Here is a 17690-nt window from a genome sequence, read left to right on the forward strand (position 1 = left end):
CGACTGGTGTGTCTTCGAGCTTGCTCGATTCCTGGCGGAAGCTGTTCCCTTTTCGTGGAAATGAATTCCCTACCGGATCGACCCGGGGCCGAGGAGGAACGCGAGTTCGAGTACATACACTGGTGTTTAACTCGTATTTGTGTTTCGGTTGATTTTGATTCGCTGCAGACGGCTCGTAAGCTGTTAAAGGGAGAAGTACTTTTGAGACGGCCCAACAGGCGAAATGGAGGGGACCGTTTCGTCCGATTCGTCGTCTGCGCCTGTAAAGACGAAGTCGGGAGCGGCGTATCGGTTAAAAGAGGGCCGCGTCGTTCCTGCACGAAAGGACTATCGCGAATCAGCGAGCAGCTTCGTGTTTATCTTTCGCGAACATCGGTTTCCATCAATTCGAACGGCCTGATCCCGCGGGCGGCGCAGTTGCGCTTAACTCGACCGGAATCGCGAACCGGCGGAGGGCAGCTGCCTCGGCAATCATTTTTCGTCTCTACTCTACTCTAGGACTGTTCGCTCTTCATTCTCCACTCTCCATTCTCCGGTCCGTGCTCTGTACTCTGCGCACTCTCCACCCACCGCGGTCGTCTGCCACCGCTCGACTTTTCATCTCTTCGAATTGATACACGCATCTCCACGGTGTTCCCGCTCGGCGAGCTCTCTCTCTCTCTCTCTCTCTCTCTCTCTCTCTCTCTCTCTCTCTGTTCGGTCCCTTTGGTCTCTTTGGTCCCTTCCATACCCCCTCCTCATCCCCCACCACTCCCCCGTCGACCACCCTTCGGTTATTATGCTCTTTCGGTGGAAGCGGTCGACACCGAGGTTTTAACGATCGACCGAGACGGGATACGCAACGCCCTCAGCGCCATCTGCGAGAGACCGCGATTCCCGGAATTAATTAATACCGACCGTTTTATCGATTCCACGCCGGAGAATGTTCAACCCATTCGTTGCATATTTGCAACGCGTCCGGCGTCCGGAAACCTTAAAAGGTCAACAAATCTCTCCTCTTCTCTCGATACTCATCTCGCTACTCTTCTTCATCGGTAAAGAGTAGTTCAGATCGATCGTTTACCCTCGTCGACGCACGATCAACTCGATCCCCGGCTCGTTTTCCGACGACCGGAAGGTCTGAAACTTGCCGAGAAACACTGAAACGAGTTGACGAACCTGCGTCGCTCGCGTCGTATCGAATTTTCGCGCAGCGGTCGGCCTAGCACAGCCGAGTACGGCTTCGGCAAGTCAACTTCCGTCTTCTTTTTTTCTCTTCGTTTTTTCCTTCGTCCCGTTCGCTTTCCTTCGGCCGTCGGTCGTTGCTCGTTCCCGACCGGGCTTAGGGTTTAAAATTAAGGAAAAGTAAAGAGGGACATTTTTCGTGTCCGTCTCGTCACCGTAAAAACACCTCTCACAGACCTGCTCGCGAAGCTATTGCTTCGATCTGTATAATATTTCATGAATGACCAGTCAATTTTCAAAAAGGCAGGAAAATGCGGAAATCAACTCCATTGGAATTAGGGTAAAGGCACCAGTAATTGACCTTGTATCAGTAGTTGACCGTGTTTCAGGAAAACGTGAAAAATAATATTTTTGAACGAAATAATCTTTCGAGAAGGTCGCGATAGATAAATATAGTCTCTCTCGTAATAATTAAGAACAGGGGCAAGCCGCGAAACATTTACCTACTCTGTGTAAAATTAGATTTTATATGGTATTAACCTCTTTTCATTTGTATTTGGTAACCACCTTTAGTGTTTCTGGCTTTACTATTCAGTGGATGTAGAAAGTATTCGTACAAATTCAAACAAAACTGTGAAATTATTGATTATTAACTATTTTTTCTGTAGACAATGAATATGTACATATTCTGAGAAGTCTATAGAATAGATACAATGCAAAAAGAAATTAATTTCTTGATTAACTTGCGGATGTAATAAGGAAAAACAAAAAATCGACTGAAATACACCAATTTCACAGTTCTGTTTGAAATTTATCAGTGTGGGAATACTTTTACACCCACTGTAGGTGGTCAACTGCTAATTAACGTAGAGTCAATTAGTAGTTTCTCCGTTTTCAAAGATGGTCAACTTCTTACACAATTATAGAATTTTCAAAAATGTCTATTTTGTTACGCAATGTGAGAAGTTCAAACAGCATTTTCACGAATAGAGTCACCGTATTGAATCTATTGAATAAGGGATGAAAGGTATTTACTATTATTCACGCAGATCATTTTTCTTAAGGCGGTAGACTCGTTTCCAGAATTGCAAGGGTGCGGGATACGCGTTCTCACTTCTCGATAATATATAAAGATGGGATTTTTCAGTACTCAAAAGCGCTAGAGAGATAGAAGATCAATCTAGGCCGCGATCGCCCTCGAAATTGCTATTGTTACGTTTATGAGGCGTAGGGTAAACTGTACAATGATTGGCACCCTTAGCCAAAATCGTAGTAAAAATCTTTTTATCGTTTTTTGAAATGTTTACCCGTGGAGATCTCCACGGCCAACGCGCGGCCCGCGGGCCGCATGTGGCCCGCCATGTTACATTGTGCGGCCCGCCAGGCGATTTTATATTTCCATTTAAACTTTTGTTTCTTGTTGTATGTATACAAAAAATATTAAATAAACGAAGTGTCATTGTTGTAATGCGCAAGTGAGACTATGAACTCTAGTTCTATATTTGATATCTTTGATATAATTGAGATACAGTGCAACAATGAAATGAAAATCAAAATTTAATTTTTACAATGCTTCTATCACATCCGAGAGATATTCCAACTTAAGATATTTTGCACAACACGAGTTGTAAGTTGTAACTGCTTTTGGATCCACATATGTTTGTGAAACATTTTTTTCGGGTGATGAAATTTACAAAGAGTTCATCACGTGCTTCATTAACTGAAGACAATTTAGAGAACCAGCTTACAAAAGATGTGCAACGTCGAACATAAATATAGATTTACCAAAATTCAGTGAAAGAAAGCATAAACAAAGATCTCATTCATTCAGACTCGAGAGTTAATTATATTGAATCATAGTATAACAATAAAGTTTTATTCATTTTGTATTTGTATTAGATTTTTTAAAAGCATGTTTACCTAAAGTGCGGCCCGCTGTAACGTTACGCGTCATCAAAGTGGCCCGTGAACCCATTTGGGTTGGCCAGGCCTGATCTAATATTATCGAAAAATGAGAACGTGCATCCCGCACCCTTGCAATCCAGGAAAAAGGAGTCTACTCCCTTAACTGGTGAACCATTGGTGTTTTCACCTTACAGGGAGCTAGAGTTGAAGCCATTGCAGCGTGTCGCGTCGTCGATGCGTTCTTTCCGATGAACTATTTCCCACGTACATACATCGCGACATTGTTCCCCTTTTCGTGGGACCGAGCTCGGTGCCCCGGTCTCTTCGTGTAGTTAATTCAGGTATTTCTATAGGCGACGCGAGGCGAGACGGACGAGCCGTTGTATGTAACACTCGTCGATTCCACTCATCGCGCTCGATATTTGCAGGGAATCGTTGTAACGAAATCTTCAAAATTTGGTTGAATTTGTTGGGCTATAATTATTTGTTGAAATTGATTGTACACGCTGCACACTGGTCCACGCGCTCGATCTAACTGTTCATTAATATTTTAGCACTATTTGAAAGTTTAAAGGTATAGTAATTTAGGTCGTTGAATTCATTTTGATATCAGCTACAATATTATGAAGTCAAAAATACATGTTGTTTTTTAAAAATTCGAGGTGACTTTAATTATTTATGCATTAAAAATTTCTTTTTTAATGTTTTGTATTGAAATTTGTAGACTGCTGAATGTCGATTAAGTTTTGTTTAAAACATATTTTTTTCTCAGATTATCGGAAGTGTCTGATAAATCAGGTTCAGGTTTTAAATAAACACAATAATCAATCATTCTTGAAGTAATGTATTTTATAAACATAATTAAAAATATTTTATTTAAAACTGTGCGAAAAACATAATATTAATTATAAAAAACAAAAATATAATTTTTATTGTATAAAAAACAATAACAATTGACATTATACTATATTATATGGACAAATCATTATTGTCATTACTTTTTTCTTCAACATCTTTCAATATTAATTGTTCGACTGCATCATCAAAATGCCAGAGGTTCGGTCGCAATTCAGGCGACACATACTCTGTAAACAATAATAACTTGTATACCGGGGCCGAATGGGATGTGATTCTTGCATGATTTCATAGAGCAAAGAACGCTGATAATAATGCACTCTGATACAATGAGGGGCGATGAGGGATTCGAAAGATATCCTTTACCAAAGATTGAAAACTTTGAAGATTCTCTTTAGTTTATTGAGCATTGTTATCCCAATAAATTATAAATATTAAATCTTAGTACAAAAGATATACTCTAAATATAGACAAATACTATTCATTTGCAACAAAAATGGACACATAATATTAAATAGATTCTCCAGGGTATCAATAAGAAAAGAGGTAATTTTTCGGTGACAAATAGGATTTATAAAATGTTGATTTTTAAATGCTTGTTCTAATCACAATTTTTAATAAATCTCACTACTTTCATCGTTTTCGAATGTCATGGGCATTTAGGAAGCAATATACATTCAATAAACATCGATTTGGGCAAGTTGCTTTTTTACCAAATGAACAGCTAGATCGAGCGTGTGAACCAGTGTGCGCTGGTCTGTTAATCTTGACCTTTCCGCAGTTTTATTATTTTTCAACGTTGAAAATAGTGGTTCGTACGTACATACAATACATATGGGCTACCACTGCTACCGAACATAGCTGAAGTACGCCTAATTAGGCGTATTTAGCACATAACATATTGGGAAATCATTTGACAAATGATTGTAGAAATGTGGAATCCCAACATCCGTATATTTTTGTTTCAATACGGAATCACACTGCACTTCGATTAATTACGCTTGTAAATTGTCATCAATAGTTTGAAAGTTTTTGGTCAGGCTGCAGAGTATGTACTTGTCTGTCGACGGGCCGCGTGTTTGACATGCCTCACGTAGACTTTTCACTTGATGCTTCCGAGTCTCGTGGTCCCAATTCCGTATCCGCATGGGTATCCGTAGCCGCGTCTACTCGACATTTTAAAGTTGTTAACCCTCGTGTAACCAACCAAAATGTATAGATTATTTAACACTGAACCTGCCACTGCTATCAAATGACATCACACACAAATGTTCTATCGCACATTTATTAACAAAATTACGATCGAAAAACATATTGAATTTATACTACTATCAAATGACCGGTTTTATATTTTTCATTTTACAATGATTGAAATTATGAAGTTGCTTCCGTGGAAATTGATTCTATTGATGAATAAATAAACTCTTGCCATTTTGATAAGCTAAAACATTTCAATCGCTTCTAGTGCTCGGTAGGTTTAGTGTTGAAACCAGGGACCATAACTGTTATAACCAAAAAGAAAAAAAGTCATGGAATATCAAGTACTTCATTGTCTGAAATCGTAGTGGTTACAAATAAGGATTCTAAGTAAACGAAACTTTTTTCTCTTGCTGGTAAATGTTATCGTTTGAGAGAAATTCATTTCGATCGCTTATAACAGTTATCATGAAAGAGAAATGTATTTCGATCGCCCATAACAGTTATCAATGGGAGAAGTTTATTTCGGTCACTCATAATCTTAGTGTCGATGAGGAAAATTCATTTCGATAGCTTATAACAGTTATCAATGAGAGAAGTTTGTTTCGGTCACTCATAATACTTATATCGATTATATCGATAAGAGTTTATTTCGATCACTCGTAACTGTTATTCGATTAAATGAATTTATTTCGATCGCTCATAATAGTTATGAATGAGAGAAATTCACTTCGATCGCTCATAACAGTTATTGATGAAAGAAATTTGTGTAATAGGTATATTATTAAATAGTACAACTTTCAAATGGTAGACAATCAATTGTTTCATAAATTTTTTATTGGTAAAATTAATTGTTACAATGAAAATTTAATGCGACAAACAAACAGATTTTGCGTTGTTCTTATGATCTGTTGATTCGTCTTGTACGAAACCTTCTCAATGAATTTCACAGGCTTGCTCCATCCGAAAAAGAGTAGATAACTCAATAAATAAGCGACCAAAACGAATTTTCTCATCAATAATTATTATGAGCAAGTGAAGAGAAATTCGATCATCGATAACTGTTATGAGTGATCGAAACAGTTTTTCTTCATCGATAACAGTTATCGAGGAGGAACCAATTTTTTGGACACTAATGCCTGTTATTTGTAATCAAAAAGTATAAAAATCGATATTTTGTAATCATTTTGTTCACCGAATTTTTTTCTTTATATTTCGTGGGCATTGTCTTGATTTGATTTCAATGGTAATCAACTTTTTATTAATGATTTTTATCGTAGAAAATGTTTGTATTTAAATTATAAATTAATACATAAGCGAGCAAAGGATTCAGAGAAATTTCGTAATACTTTTAGAAGAGCATGAACAAGTTGTCGAAAGAAATGCAGTAAAAGTGTACCCGATTGGCTAGACAAGGGTTAAGCGGTAGAAAATCCTGTTGCAGATCGGTAGCGAATCGCGTTTCAACGTATGGCTGCCGAGCACCGAGAAAGTTGCTGATTATTATATGCTTTGGTGAAATCTAGGCAGTTCTCATTGACACTGTTCTAAAATCGCTATTGTAAACTATGTATTGCGTATCCTGAAGAAAGTGGAATGCTACATCCGCGTTCCGTATTCCGTATGCTGTGTCTGCGTCGAGGAAACAGGTCCAAAGTCTCGACCAATGTACGACCGTTGATTACGATCGAGCTAACCCCTCTTACCCTCACCCTCAGCATCGTCCTCGTTCAGATACGTTTTTCACGATCGGATCCCCATTGATCGTGCTTCGTCGAACCGGTGAGTTAGAGTTTTACGCGTGAAATCCTCGCAGTCATACCTATAGGTATCCGTTATCGATGTCGACGCAATTCGATCCACCTGTAACGGACACCAGATATCTTTATTGACTTACGATATGCTCGGTGTGCGCCACCGAGGCGTATAAAATGGAACACGCAGGTGCGTACGTACTCGTGCGACGCGTAACGCGAATCGGAATCGCGGAAAATTGAAAGCTCGCACTGCGAAGACCAGCTCGCGAGGCGAGTGGCATCGAAGGGAAACGCGTTACCGGGTCCACGCCACATCGTCGAAGCCCCTTGTCGGTGTCCCTTTACTTTTTCCGGGCTTTTTTTTCTACGAGTCTGATGCTAGCGGGCTTCCCACGCGAACGCGCTCTTTTCAGCGCTCCTACAGTTAGGAGCACAACTGATCACACACAATTCAAATCAGAACAACCTTTTTATGAATGGACCAAACGACTTCAATTTCTCTGTAAGGCTAGAAGAATTAGTTTAGTGAATGACGTCTAATATGAATATATGTGTGTGTGTGTGTGTGTATTATGTTGACAAAATGCATTTGCTCGGAATTGTGGGAAACAATAGTAAAAATCAATTTTTACTAAAATTACAATAGTAAACATCAATTTTTAATAAAATTACAATAGTAAAAATCAATTTTTATTGTGCACTAGGCGACTCTTAATTACTATTGCCAACAAATTTTTGCCGCCACGTCCCAGAGTTGTTCCAAATAATTAAAAAGGAATCGATGGGATAACGGAAAAACTTACCCCCACATATATTAAACATTAAAATAATGAATCGAATATCTTCTCGAATATCTTCTAAACTATTTACCGCGTCGAAAAATATGTTAAACAAAACCTGCAGATCTGGACAGACTGCGTCTTTTATGTCCTATTAGTTTCTTCCGTAAAACAAACGGTTTTCGAAAAAAAATAGAGAAACGAAATTTGAAAATTGAAATGTGGTTTTATTATCTTTTACCAATAAACATTAGCGAAAAGTGTGATTTTCTTCCTGAACTCGCGGAAATTTTTTTTTCAAATTGCAGATTATTTAACAGGAGATTTCATAATGTCTTTTTTAAGTTTTAAAAATTGTTAGTTTCCACTTTCTCAAGGGTCAAGGTCCTTATAAATCAGGCCTGGCCAACCCAAATGGTTTCACGAGCCACTTCGATGACGCGTAACGTTACAGCTGGCCGCACTTTATTAAACATGCTTTTGAAAAATGTAATACAAATACAAAATGAATAAAACTTCATTGTTATATGTCGCATTTGTGCATTATAACAAGATGACACATGCAAATTTTCGTTTATTTAATATTTTTTGTATACATACAGCGAGAAACAAAAGTTTCAATAGAAACATAAAATCGCCCGGCGGGCCGCACAATTTAACGTGGAGGGCCGCGTGCTGGCCAGCCCTGTTATAAATAGAACCGCGTTTAGAAACATCCTCTAACGAGGAGAACGATTCGATTCGGTTCGGTTTCCATGATTTACTGATAACAATAAAAAAAAAAATCGTTTGTGTTAATGTTACAGAACGTCGACCACAAGGTGAAATTCCGTTCGAAGAAGGGTTCGCTGCCGTTCATCGAGCTGAACGGCGAGGAGATCGCTGACAGCACCATCATCACGCGCGACTTGAGTCAAAAGTTCGGCAAGGATCTGGACGCCGGACTAACGGCCGAGCAGAGAAGCGTGTCTCACGCGATGATATCGATGATCGAGAATCACTTGATGTGGGTGGATATGTACTGGCGCACCAAGAATCTCGATCAGGTGTTGAAGGGTTACAAGGTGAACCTTCAGCACGTTCTCGGCACCCGCATCCCCAACGGCATCCTGAACTTCTTCTTCAAGATCACGTTCGGCCGCAGGGTAAACATCGGAATCGCGTTTCCTTTATTCCCGAGAATGTTCTATCATCGACTTTCCGTTTATCCTTTCTGCGAAAGTCAACGGAAACTTGGCGAAACGAATAGTCGATCGTAGACGACGTGGCGTCGTGATCATCCGTAGTGAAGTATAGTGGGATTTGTTTCAGAGCGCGAAAAAGGTGAAGGCTCAGGGCATGGGCGTGCATACTCCCGAAGAAGTGTCCCAGTTTGGATGCGCCGATCTCAAGGTTCTCTCAGACATGCTGGCCGACAAACCTTTCTTCTTCGGTGATGACCCAACCACGGTAGGTATTACACTTCGCAGTTTTGAACGTGTGCTAAAGTATACGTGTGTGTACAGGTGGTACGTGAACCGTGTAGCACGAATTTCTCGATAATGCCAAGATGGGGCTTTTCAATAGTCAAAAGTGCTAGATACGAGATCAACGTAGGCCGCAATCTGGCAGACTAAGATTGGTCCAGCGGCCCCACCCACAAGTTTTATTGATATTGTGTGGAAAACAATGGTTTTAGGTTGAACGATAACCCGTATAACTGCACTGTACATTATACCATTGCAATGACGTATTTGTTTTTCAATATTTCACTATGTTCCACCAATCCGACCATCTTGAAACTTTTTTATATGTTAGATAAGCAACAGAACATATATTGTTCTTGAATTTTTTGGAAGTGGTCACTCGAAGAATTGCTTGCAATTCCCACCCCTAAAAAATTAAATAATTTTTTTTCTACCCTTAATAATTTGATCACAATGGTAAAAAAAGTGTATGATATGATGGAGGTAAGTTCGAGTATTTTCGTTTTTTTTTTATCTGAATATCTTAATTGACAACCGAGAAAAAAAAATGGTACAGTTAAGTGTATTTAACCTCATATCATTCTTAGACGAAGGGTTAGCGACTTAAAATTTTAGGGGGTTATCTTTCAACCCAAAACCATTGTTTTCCACACAATATCAATAAAAATTGTGGGTGGGGCCGCTGGACCAATCTTAGTCTGCTATTTTAGTCTGCTATTTTTACGTTTACGAGGCGTAATTTGCATTATTCGGAAGCATGCGCCTTCTCATTTCTTGATAATGCAAAAATGGGGCATTTCAGTAGTCAAAAGCGCTAGATAAAAGATCAACGTAGACCGCAATCGCCCATAAATTTCTTATTTTTACGTTTACGAGGCGAAAGTTACATTATTACCTGTCGCAGCTTTATGAAAATAGCTACATGCGCAGCTGTATGCTTCCGAACAATGCAAATTACGCCTCCTAACGATAAAATACGACTTTTGAGGTTGGCTGCGGGGCCTAGATCGATCTTTTATCTGGCGCTTTTAACTACCGAAAACCCCCATCTTTGCATTATCGAGAAATGAGAAGGCGCATCTCGTACCCTTGTGATCCTGGAAACAAGAGTCTACGACACGTTCGATCGAAAAACAATAACGCATCAGTTGCCGGACTGGAACTGGAACGTGCCGAACGGATCCATATTCGCAGATCCGTGTTCGCGGATTCTTAAATTCTTACTATAGTCCAGTCAACGAAAAGTTGTAGAGGGAAATGGAAGGAACACAATTTTTAACTTCGGGTCTTTGTTTGGACTAGTGAGGAGGTAAACATACTAAAAGTGCCCACTCCTAGAAGGTGAGCGGGATGCAGGGAGGCACGTAGAAGGTCCCCTTTTTGGTTTTCCGTGTATATCTCGGAAACTATGCGTCCTAGCGATAAGACCATTCTATACAAAATTAAAGCTGACAAAATGTGCCACAGGATTGATTCGATTCAGTTTTCCGCTATCTCGTATTGTTTCCGAGATATCCGCGCTCAAAGTTCACGAATTGTGAAAAAGAATTTTTTGTCTTAAGCACAATTAGTGAACTTTGAGTTGGGATATCTCGGAAACTATGCGAGATACCGAAAAACTGAATGGAATCAATCGTGTAGCACATTTTGTCAGCTCTAATTTTGTATGGAATGGTCTTATCGCTAGGAGAGATAGTTTCCGAGATATAAGCGGAAAACCGAAAAAGGTGACTTCTACGTGCCTCCCTGTAGCCCGGTCACCTCCTAGGAGTGGGGACTTTTAGTATGTTTACGTCCTAACTAGTCCAAACAAAGTCGCAAAGTTAAAAATTGTGTTCCTTCCATTTTCCCTCTACGCCCCCCTTATGAGCATTTATTAATTCGACTACTACACGGTTCGCGTACCACGTGTATGTATAGTATATACACGTGAAATATGGATCTCTCGTAGGTACCTCGTCTAGTTGATTGGCTTGCGGTTTACGGTATTGCCGATCACTGATTCGAATGTTCACAGTTGGACGTTGTGGCGTTCGCGCATCTCGCCCAGATCCTCTATATCGACAAGGACACGGCGTATAGCCTGCGAGACTACATGCAAGAGAACTGCCCGAACCTGGTTGGACACTGTTCGCGCATGAAGGAACGATGCTTCCCGGATTGGGACGAGATCTGCTCCACCCTGGACATGAACACGCACCTCCCCAAGCCGGAGAAGCAAGAGGAAAAGGAGGGCAAGGAGGAACCGAAAGAGTCCAAGGAGTCCAAGGAGGAGAAGGAGTGCGACAAGGAGAAAGCCGACAAAGAGGAGAAGGAGATGGAGAAGGAGAAGGACAAGGAACTCGACGAGAACAAAGAAAAGGAAAAGGAGGGGAAATAAGCTGTTTCGGAGCCCGCCGACACCAAGCAAAATACGTCGTGTTCGAAACAGCAAGATTTTACTGTGGAAAATAGAGGGTGCGATTCGAATATGTGACAGGGGGGTGGGGGGGGGGACAACGGAGTAACACGGAGAGAGGCTGAGCGAGAATGTTTGTGCGTGTGTCTGTGTATCTGTATGCCTGCTTGTCTGTCCGACCGTATGCCTCTGCGCACGAATGCCCAACAATAAGCGATTTTGCATGTTTTAGCTGCGTGTGTTCGCTCGCTAGGGAGAGGGGCGGGAGGGAGGGAGAAGGAGAGAGGGCGAGAGCGTGTATGAAAGAGAAAAAGTGTGCGCGCGCGTGTCTGTATGTGTGTGCGTGTATGAGGAAAGGGGAGGGGGAAGAGGAAAAAAGGAAGGAAGGAAGAAGAATGTGGAAGAGACAGCATGCGCGAAAGATTAAGGGGAAGAGACGAGAGAATGCGCGAAACGGATAGATCCGAGTACGAAGAAAAGGGGAGGGCAATTTTCAAGTCGAAAGCTCTCTACTTATACGTATAGATATTAGTAGACTCGTAATGTTAAATACTTCGTTTATATGCGTTCAACGCGTTACGCCATTTCTCATCGACACCCAAGCACACCCGAATACCGAACAACCGTGTATTCCCGACCCAGAACCCCTTTCTCCTCCTTCTCCTCCGCCCCCTACAACTCTACACTCCGCATCCCCCCTTCTCCCCCCCTCAACCGCGACACCGAACGATTTCGCAGAAGAAAAATGGAAACGGAAACGGGGCTATCTTACAAGTCATTAGAATCGTAGGTTTGCAATATATCAAATGCAATAGCCTGGCGCAGGTGTGAGATGTTTACGAACAGTGGCCAAACGCGGATCTGTATGCTGCAAGATGCGAGCGAGTAGTAGTTTACAAAAAGAAAAGATAAGGATAGAGAGAATCGGAGAAGAGAGCGAAGAAAAGAAATGTAATGAGAGAAAGAGAGAACGAGATCGTTTATAATCGAGATTGTATCGTGTAACGAGCAACCGAAAGCCCCCACTGATTCCCTGACGTCTCAGGGCGAAAAGCGTGTCTCGCGGTCGCTTCTACCATTGGCTCTCACTGTGCAACACACGAGTTACGTACCTAGCGTTCCAAGCAACGTGTACCGTATATCACATTATGATGATCTTCGTTTAGTCGTGCTTTTTCCGTTAGTCGTGTTCCGGTGCTTCGTATCGGTCGTTCGATAGACAACGTCATCGACCGGAAACGCGCTATGACTCGGTACGATTCGATACAAGTCCCGACAGCTCGCGTACACGCAGACTCGACGCATTCCTTTCTGATTCGTTGGTGCTCGATCGTAATGTTCTTTCGTTCGGGGGTTCTCGAGTCGATCGATGCATCGGATTGGGGAAACGTAACGCGAAGCAAAAGGACGCTCACCGGTTTACCGTGTTTTTTAAAATTTTACCTTTTTACCTTAACTTTATTCTATCATTTTCGTCTTTCTCGTACGGGCTACCCCGTATATTATATACGTGTATGTATTTGTACTCGGCTACCCGCGTCGATTAATTCATTCCCACGCGTACCGCGCCCTTCGGGTTGACTGTTTTTATGATTTTCTTGACAACGTCCCGACGAGCGAAGACTCATTTGCGATTACGGATCGACGGCAAATATTATATATTACGATTATTTGTATATTGTTATAGATATTTTCTATTACACGTATACGCGGATGCGATCCGAGTAAAGAGCGTTGCCGCAGGCGAGGGCGACGCCGCCGCGTCACGGGCCTCCGCGGAATACTTTGCGAACCGTTCGCGGGCCCCCGCGAACCCCCACGGGCCCCTCTAGAGCTAAGCCCCGCCCCTTTCCACCGGGGACCGCGGGGCTGACTTTGCCGTGTTTGTTTCTTCTTTTTCTTTCCCCTGGACACGATACGACAACAAAAGGAAAAAATATAACAAAGAGACGAGAAAAGAAGCGCAGGCAAACTTCGATCTCTTCCGTCTGGGCTCCCTTTCTGATTTCGGTGAGAACGTTCGAACGAATACGAACGCGGACAAAATGGAAAACTAACGTAGAAATGGAAAAAAAAGAATAATAAACGACGAACGCTGTGCTGCCCCGTGGTTAGTTTAATATTATTAGACGACTTTTTCCTCGGAACGTGTGAGAAATTTTACATTGCGTAATTATACAAAGTGTCTTTCACGCATCGAACAAAAAAGAAAAAAAAGAAAAATGAGAAAAAAAGACGAGACGAAAAATGAAGAAAAAAAACACAGACATTTTGATGTATAATGTTATCGAACGGGAATTGAAGTTTTTTGTACGAAAGGCCGCGGCAAACGTAGCGGCCGCCAAATATTCCACGAAGACACGAGGATTATATATTATATTTAAGTAGCTTACTATTATTAACGACGATATTACGATTATTACGTAAAGAAACGGTGAACAAAAAACAAAAAAAGTATGGAAAAAAGTAACAATTAGTGTGTGGAGCTGTTTATACTTAGGACAACGCATACGTTTAACATCCCGTGGTTACATTATTATTATGGATTATTACGATGTAACGAGTAAGTAATATTAAATTAGTGGCGAGAGAAAGAAAAACAGTTGGACAAGACCATAAACGTTGCAAGCACAGTAGGTAGGCACATCCAGTACAGTAAGATTATTATAAGAAGAATATTATTAATAATATTGATAATATTAATAATAATAATAATAATAATAATAATAATAATAATAATAATATGACTGCTCGTTTTATGCTCGGCGCTATACATTTCATTGTCATTATTATTATATCACCATTTATTAACGATATACATACGAACAAATAAAATGTGTTTATAAATATAATCAGGTGATCTTTACGAAATTTCTAAGATAACATACCAACGAGTTTGCATTATTCGGCAGTGTAATCTGCATTATTCAGAAGTATACAGCTGTGCATGTTTACATAGCTATTTTCATAAATGGGACACAGGAGACAAATAACAATTGTGTATTCTTCTTTTAATTATCCTATTAAGCTGAAACGAATATAATAATGTCCTTAAATATTTTTAACACTGTTTTAAATTGCACATGCCCATTTTTGTCATAAATGCATAAAATCCGCAGTCTATTCATAAAGCTGCCACAGCTATGTATGCTGCCGAATAATGTAAATTACGCCTCGTAAACGTAAATAATGAAAAATTATTGTTTAATGGTTTAACTAGGCTGCGGCCTAGATTGATCATTTATCTAGAGCTTTTGACGACTGAAAACCCCCTTTGCATTATCGAGAAGGCGCATCCCGCACTCTTGTAATCCTGGAACGAGTCTAATCTCTTACGAATTGTCGATAAACCTCGAGCGGAAAAGGTTTATTGAGTTTCAATGGAAATGAGACTAAATACTCTCAGATGACTAATATCAAAATTCAATACATTCTTTATGGTTATATGTGTTGTTACTGTAAAGTGTTGTCTCTTGATTTTGACGCACTGAGAAATGTGGGGGTGATTCGGTTAATTTGCCTCGAGAATAACGGTTTGTAGCAGGAGCCATAACTCTGTTATAACAAAAAAGAAAAAAGTCATAGAATGTCATAGAATAACAAGTATTTCATCGATTAAAATCGTATTGGTTACAAATAAGGATTGTAAGTAACCGAAAATTTTGTCTCTTGTTGGTAAATGTTATCGTTGAGAGAAATTCATTTCGATCACTTATAAAATTTATTTCGATCGCTCATAACAGTTATCAGTGGGAGAAGTTTATTTTGGTCACTCGGAATAGTTATCGATAAAAGAAATTTGTAATAGTTATTATTAAATAGTACAACTTTCAAATGGTAGGCAATCAATTGTTTCATAAATTTTTTGTTCGTAAAATTAATTGCTACAATCAAAATTTAATGTGACAAACAAACAGATTTTGTGTTGTTCTTATGGTCTGTTGATTCCTCTTGTTGTACGAAATCTTCTCAATAAATTTCACAGACTTACTCAAAAAATGCATTTTCTCATCAATAATTATTATGAGCAAGTGAAAAGAAATTCGATTATCGATAACTGCTTTGAGCAATCGAAACATTTTTTCTTCATCGATAACATTTATCGAGGAGGACCCAATTTTTTTGATACTAATGACTGTTACTTGTAACCAAAAAGTATAAAAATCGATATTTTTTAATCATTTTGTTCTTCGAATTTTTTTCTTTATATTTTGTGTGCATTATTTTAAATTTCAATAATAATCAACTTCTTATTAATGATTTTTATCGTAGAAAATTTTATAATAACTGTTATTTTTGGTCCCTGATTTGTAGCGTTTTAACACATTACCTATACCGGTGATTATTCCATAATTGTTGAGTCTATGGTTCGTGGCTGAGGATTTTTTAAAAGAATCAATAACAAAATCCGATAATTTCCTTCGGGATTATTGTGTAAAAGAAGATTTTTAAGCTTCCATTTGGTGCAGCACAATTATTGAATCAATTATTGATCGAAGGGAACTAAGAAGCTTGAGCCCTTTACATATACAGGGTGTCTCAGGTTTTAATGTTCAAACTTTGTCCGTATATTCTAGTGTTGTATAAAGCTCGAGTCTTCGAAGCTCCAGAGCTCAGTCTTAAAGACTTCTTCTAAATCTTCTTCTATAGAAACTTAGTCTTTAAGACTGAGCTCTGAAGCTTCGAAGACTCGAGCTTTATACAACACTAGTATATTCTATGGCACTAAATAAGAAGAAAAAGTTCTGTAAACATAGGTCACATAGAGCTTTATTAAATATTATATTAGAAGCCCGTCCATAATCGAGCATTTTGCTTTCCGGGTAGTTACAACAAAAATGCAGTATACAAGTAATATTAGGAATAATAACCACTTGCTGTTACTGCGAGCATTGGCTCGAATAAATCAATGTATTTACTACTTGACATCGTCACTTCCAGAGTTAACACGTTCGCTGCCGAGCAACATTTTCAAAAACGGTTCCACCACGCCAACAAATTTTAATTAATTGTAACATAAAAATACAAAACATGTATTTATGGGAAAGATATTGAATTTCGATAATTTTTTTTAATTGCTTTATTAATTAATACGAGTTATATCGTAGTCGGTTTTCGCGATAACATGTTTTATGACAAACCTAAACACAAACTTCGACCTACGAGATAACTCGTTGTTGGCAGCGAACGTGTTAATTAATAGTCCATTTCAAAATGTCTACCGTTCTTGACAATATATGATGGACTCAATGATCAAAGATCGAATTTACAACTGTGCGAATTTCGTTTTTATTCTATATACCATATTTTTGTTATAACTTTGTGATAAAGCTCTATGTGACCTATGTTTACGTAAAATTTTCTTCTTATTTAGTACCATAGAATATACTGATAAAGTTTGAACATTAAAACTTGAGAAACCCTGCAGTGGGGCCAGGAGGCCAAATCCGCCCCAAGAAAAAGGAAACAGAACACTGGAAAATTGGTCAAACTGTAGAACAGCTGCTTCCTCTTCGATTTCGATGATTTTTGGATATGTTACATGTAAAACCCAACATGATGTGCATATGTAATTGCATATGCCGAACGTAGAAAAAGTACCCCGAGATAACGTAGCTCGAGCTTGTTGGCCCCTCGCGGTATGCCCCCCAGTGGAAGGGGTAGGCGAAGGGATAGTGATCGTGGAGATCCTCAGGGAGCTAGATCGCGACTTTACCGGTAGTTGCGACGACCATCGTTGCGGCTCGTTCAACTTCGGAGGTAGGTATCGTAGAGACATAATGGTGATAAACGAACCAACTTGATCATTATCATTTATTATCTAAAATCTGAAGATTTACATAACAACGAACGTTCGAAACGACTCGCGGGAATCGTTTGCGATACATAACATTTTACTTCTCTAATTTGGCGTATTTCTCTTCCTATGGCTGTACTCTTTCGGAAACGTTGAACTCTCTAGCTGCCGAATACATCGAGATATCCTTCTCATAAAAAATTAAGAACTCTTGTTGCGTTTAACTTGAAAGAATACAGCCGTTAATACTCTTCGCTTATCGATTAGTACTGAAATTTATGCTTTAAGACGATCTACTTTGAACTGGGATATGTTTGATATTGCTATAATTTAATGCTTATTTGGTTTGGTACTTTGGTACGCGAGAGCGGA

At 39.6% G+C, this 17690-nt stretch overlaps 1 protein-coding gene across 2 annotated transcripts in view; it reads left to right on the forward strand.

Moving 5' to 3' along the window:
• Positions 1-14373, forward strand: part of Fax (failed axon connections) — a 49801-nt gene extending 35428 nt beyond the window's left edge. Inside the window, exons 2-4 of one of the 2 annotated variants that reach the window (XM_076422659.1) lie at positions 8464-8802; positions 8954-9106; positions 11141-14373. In XM_076422659.1, coding sequence (XP_076278774.1) covers positions 8464-8802; positions 8954-9106; positions 11141-11503 — 855 coding nt within the window. In that variant the 3' untranslated portion in view covers positions 11504-14373. The remainder of the gene's footprint in view (positions 1-8463; positions 8803-8953; positions 9107-11140) is intronic. The other variant, XM_076422669.1, reaches the window with a different exon arrangement.
• Positions 14374-17690: the final 3317 nt, after the last annotated feature.

The sequence above is a fragment of the Lasioglossum baleicum genome, chromosome 1 (assembly GCF_051020765.1).
Source record: "Lasioglossum baleicum chromosome 1, iyLasBale1, whole genome shotgun sequence".
Lineage (NCBI taxonomy): Eukaryota > Metazoa > Arthropoda > Insecta > Hymenoptera > Halictidae > Lasioglossum > Lasioglossum baleicum.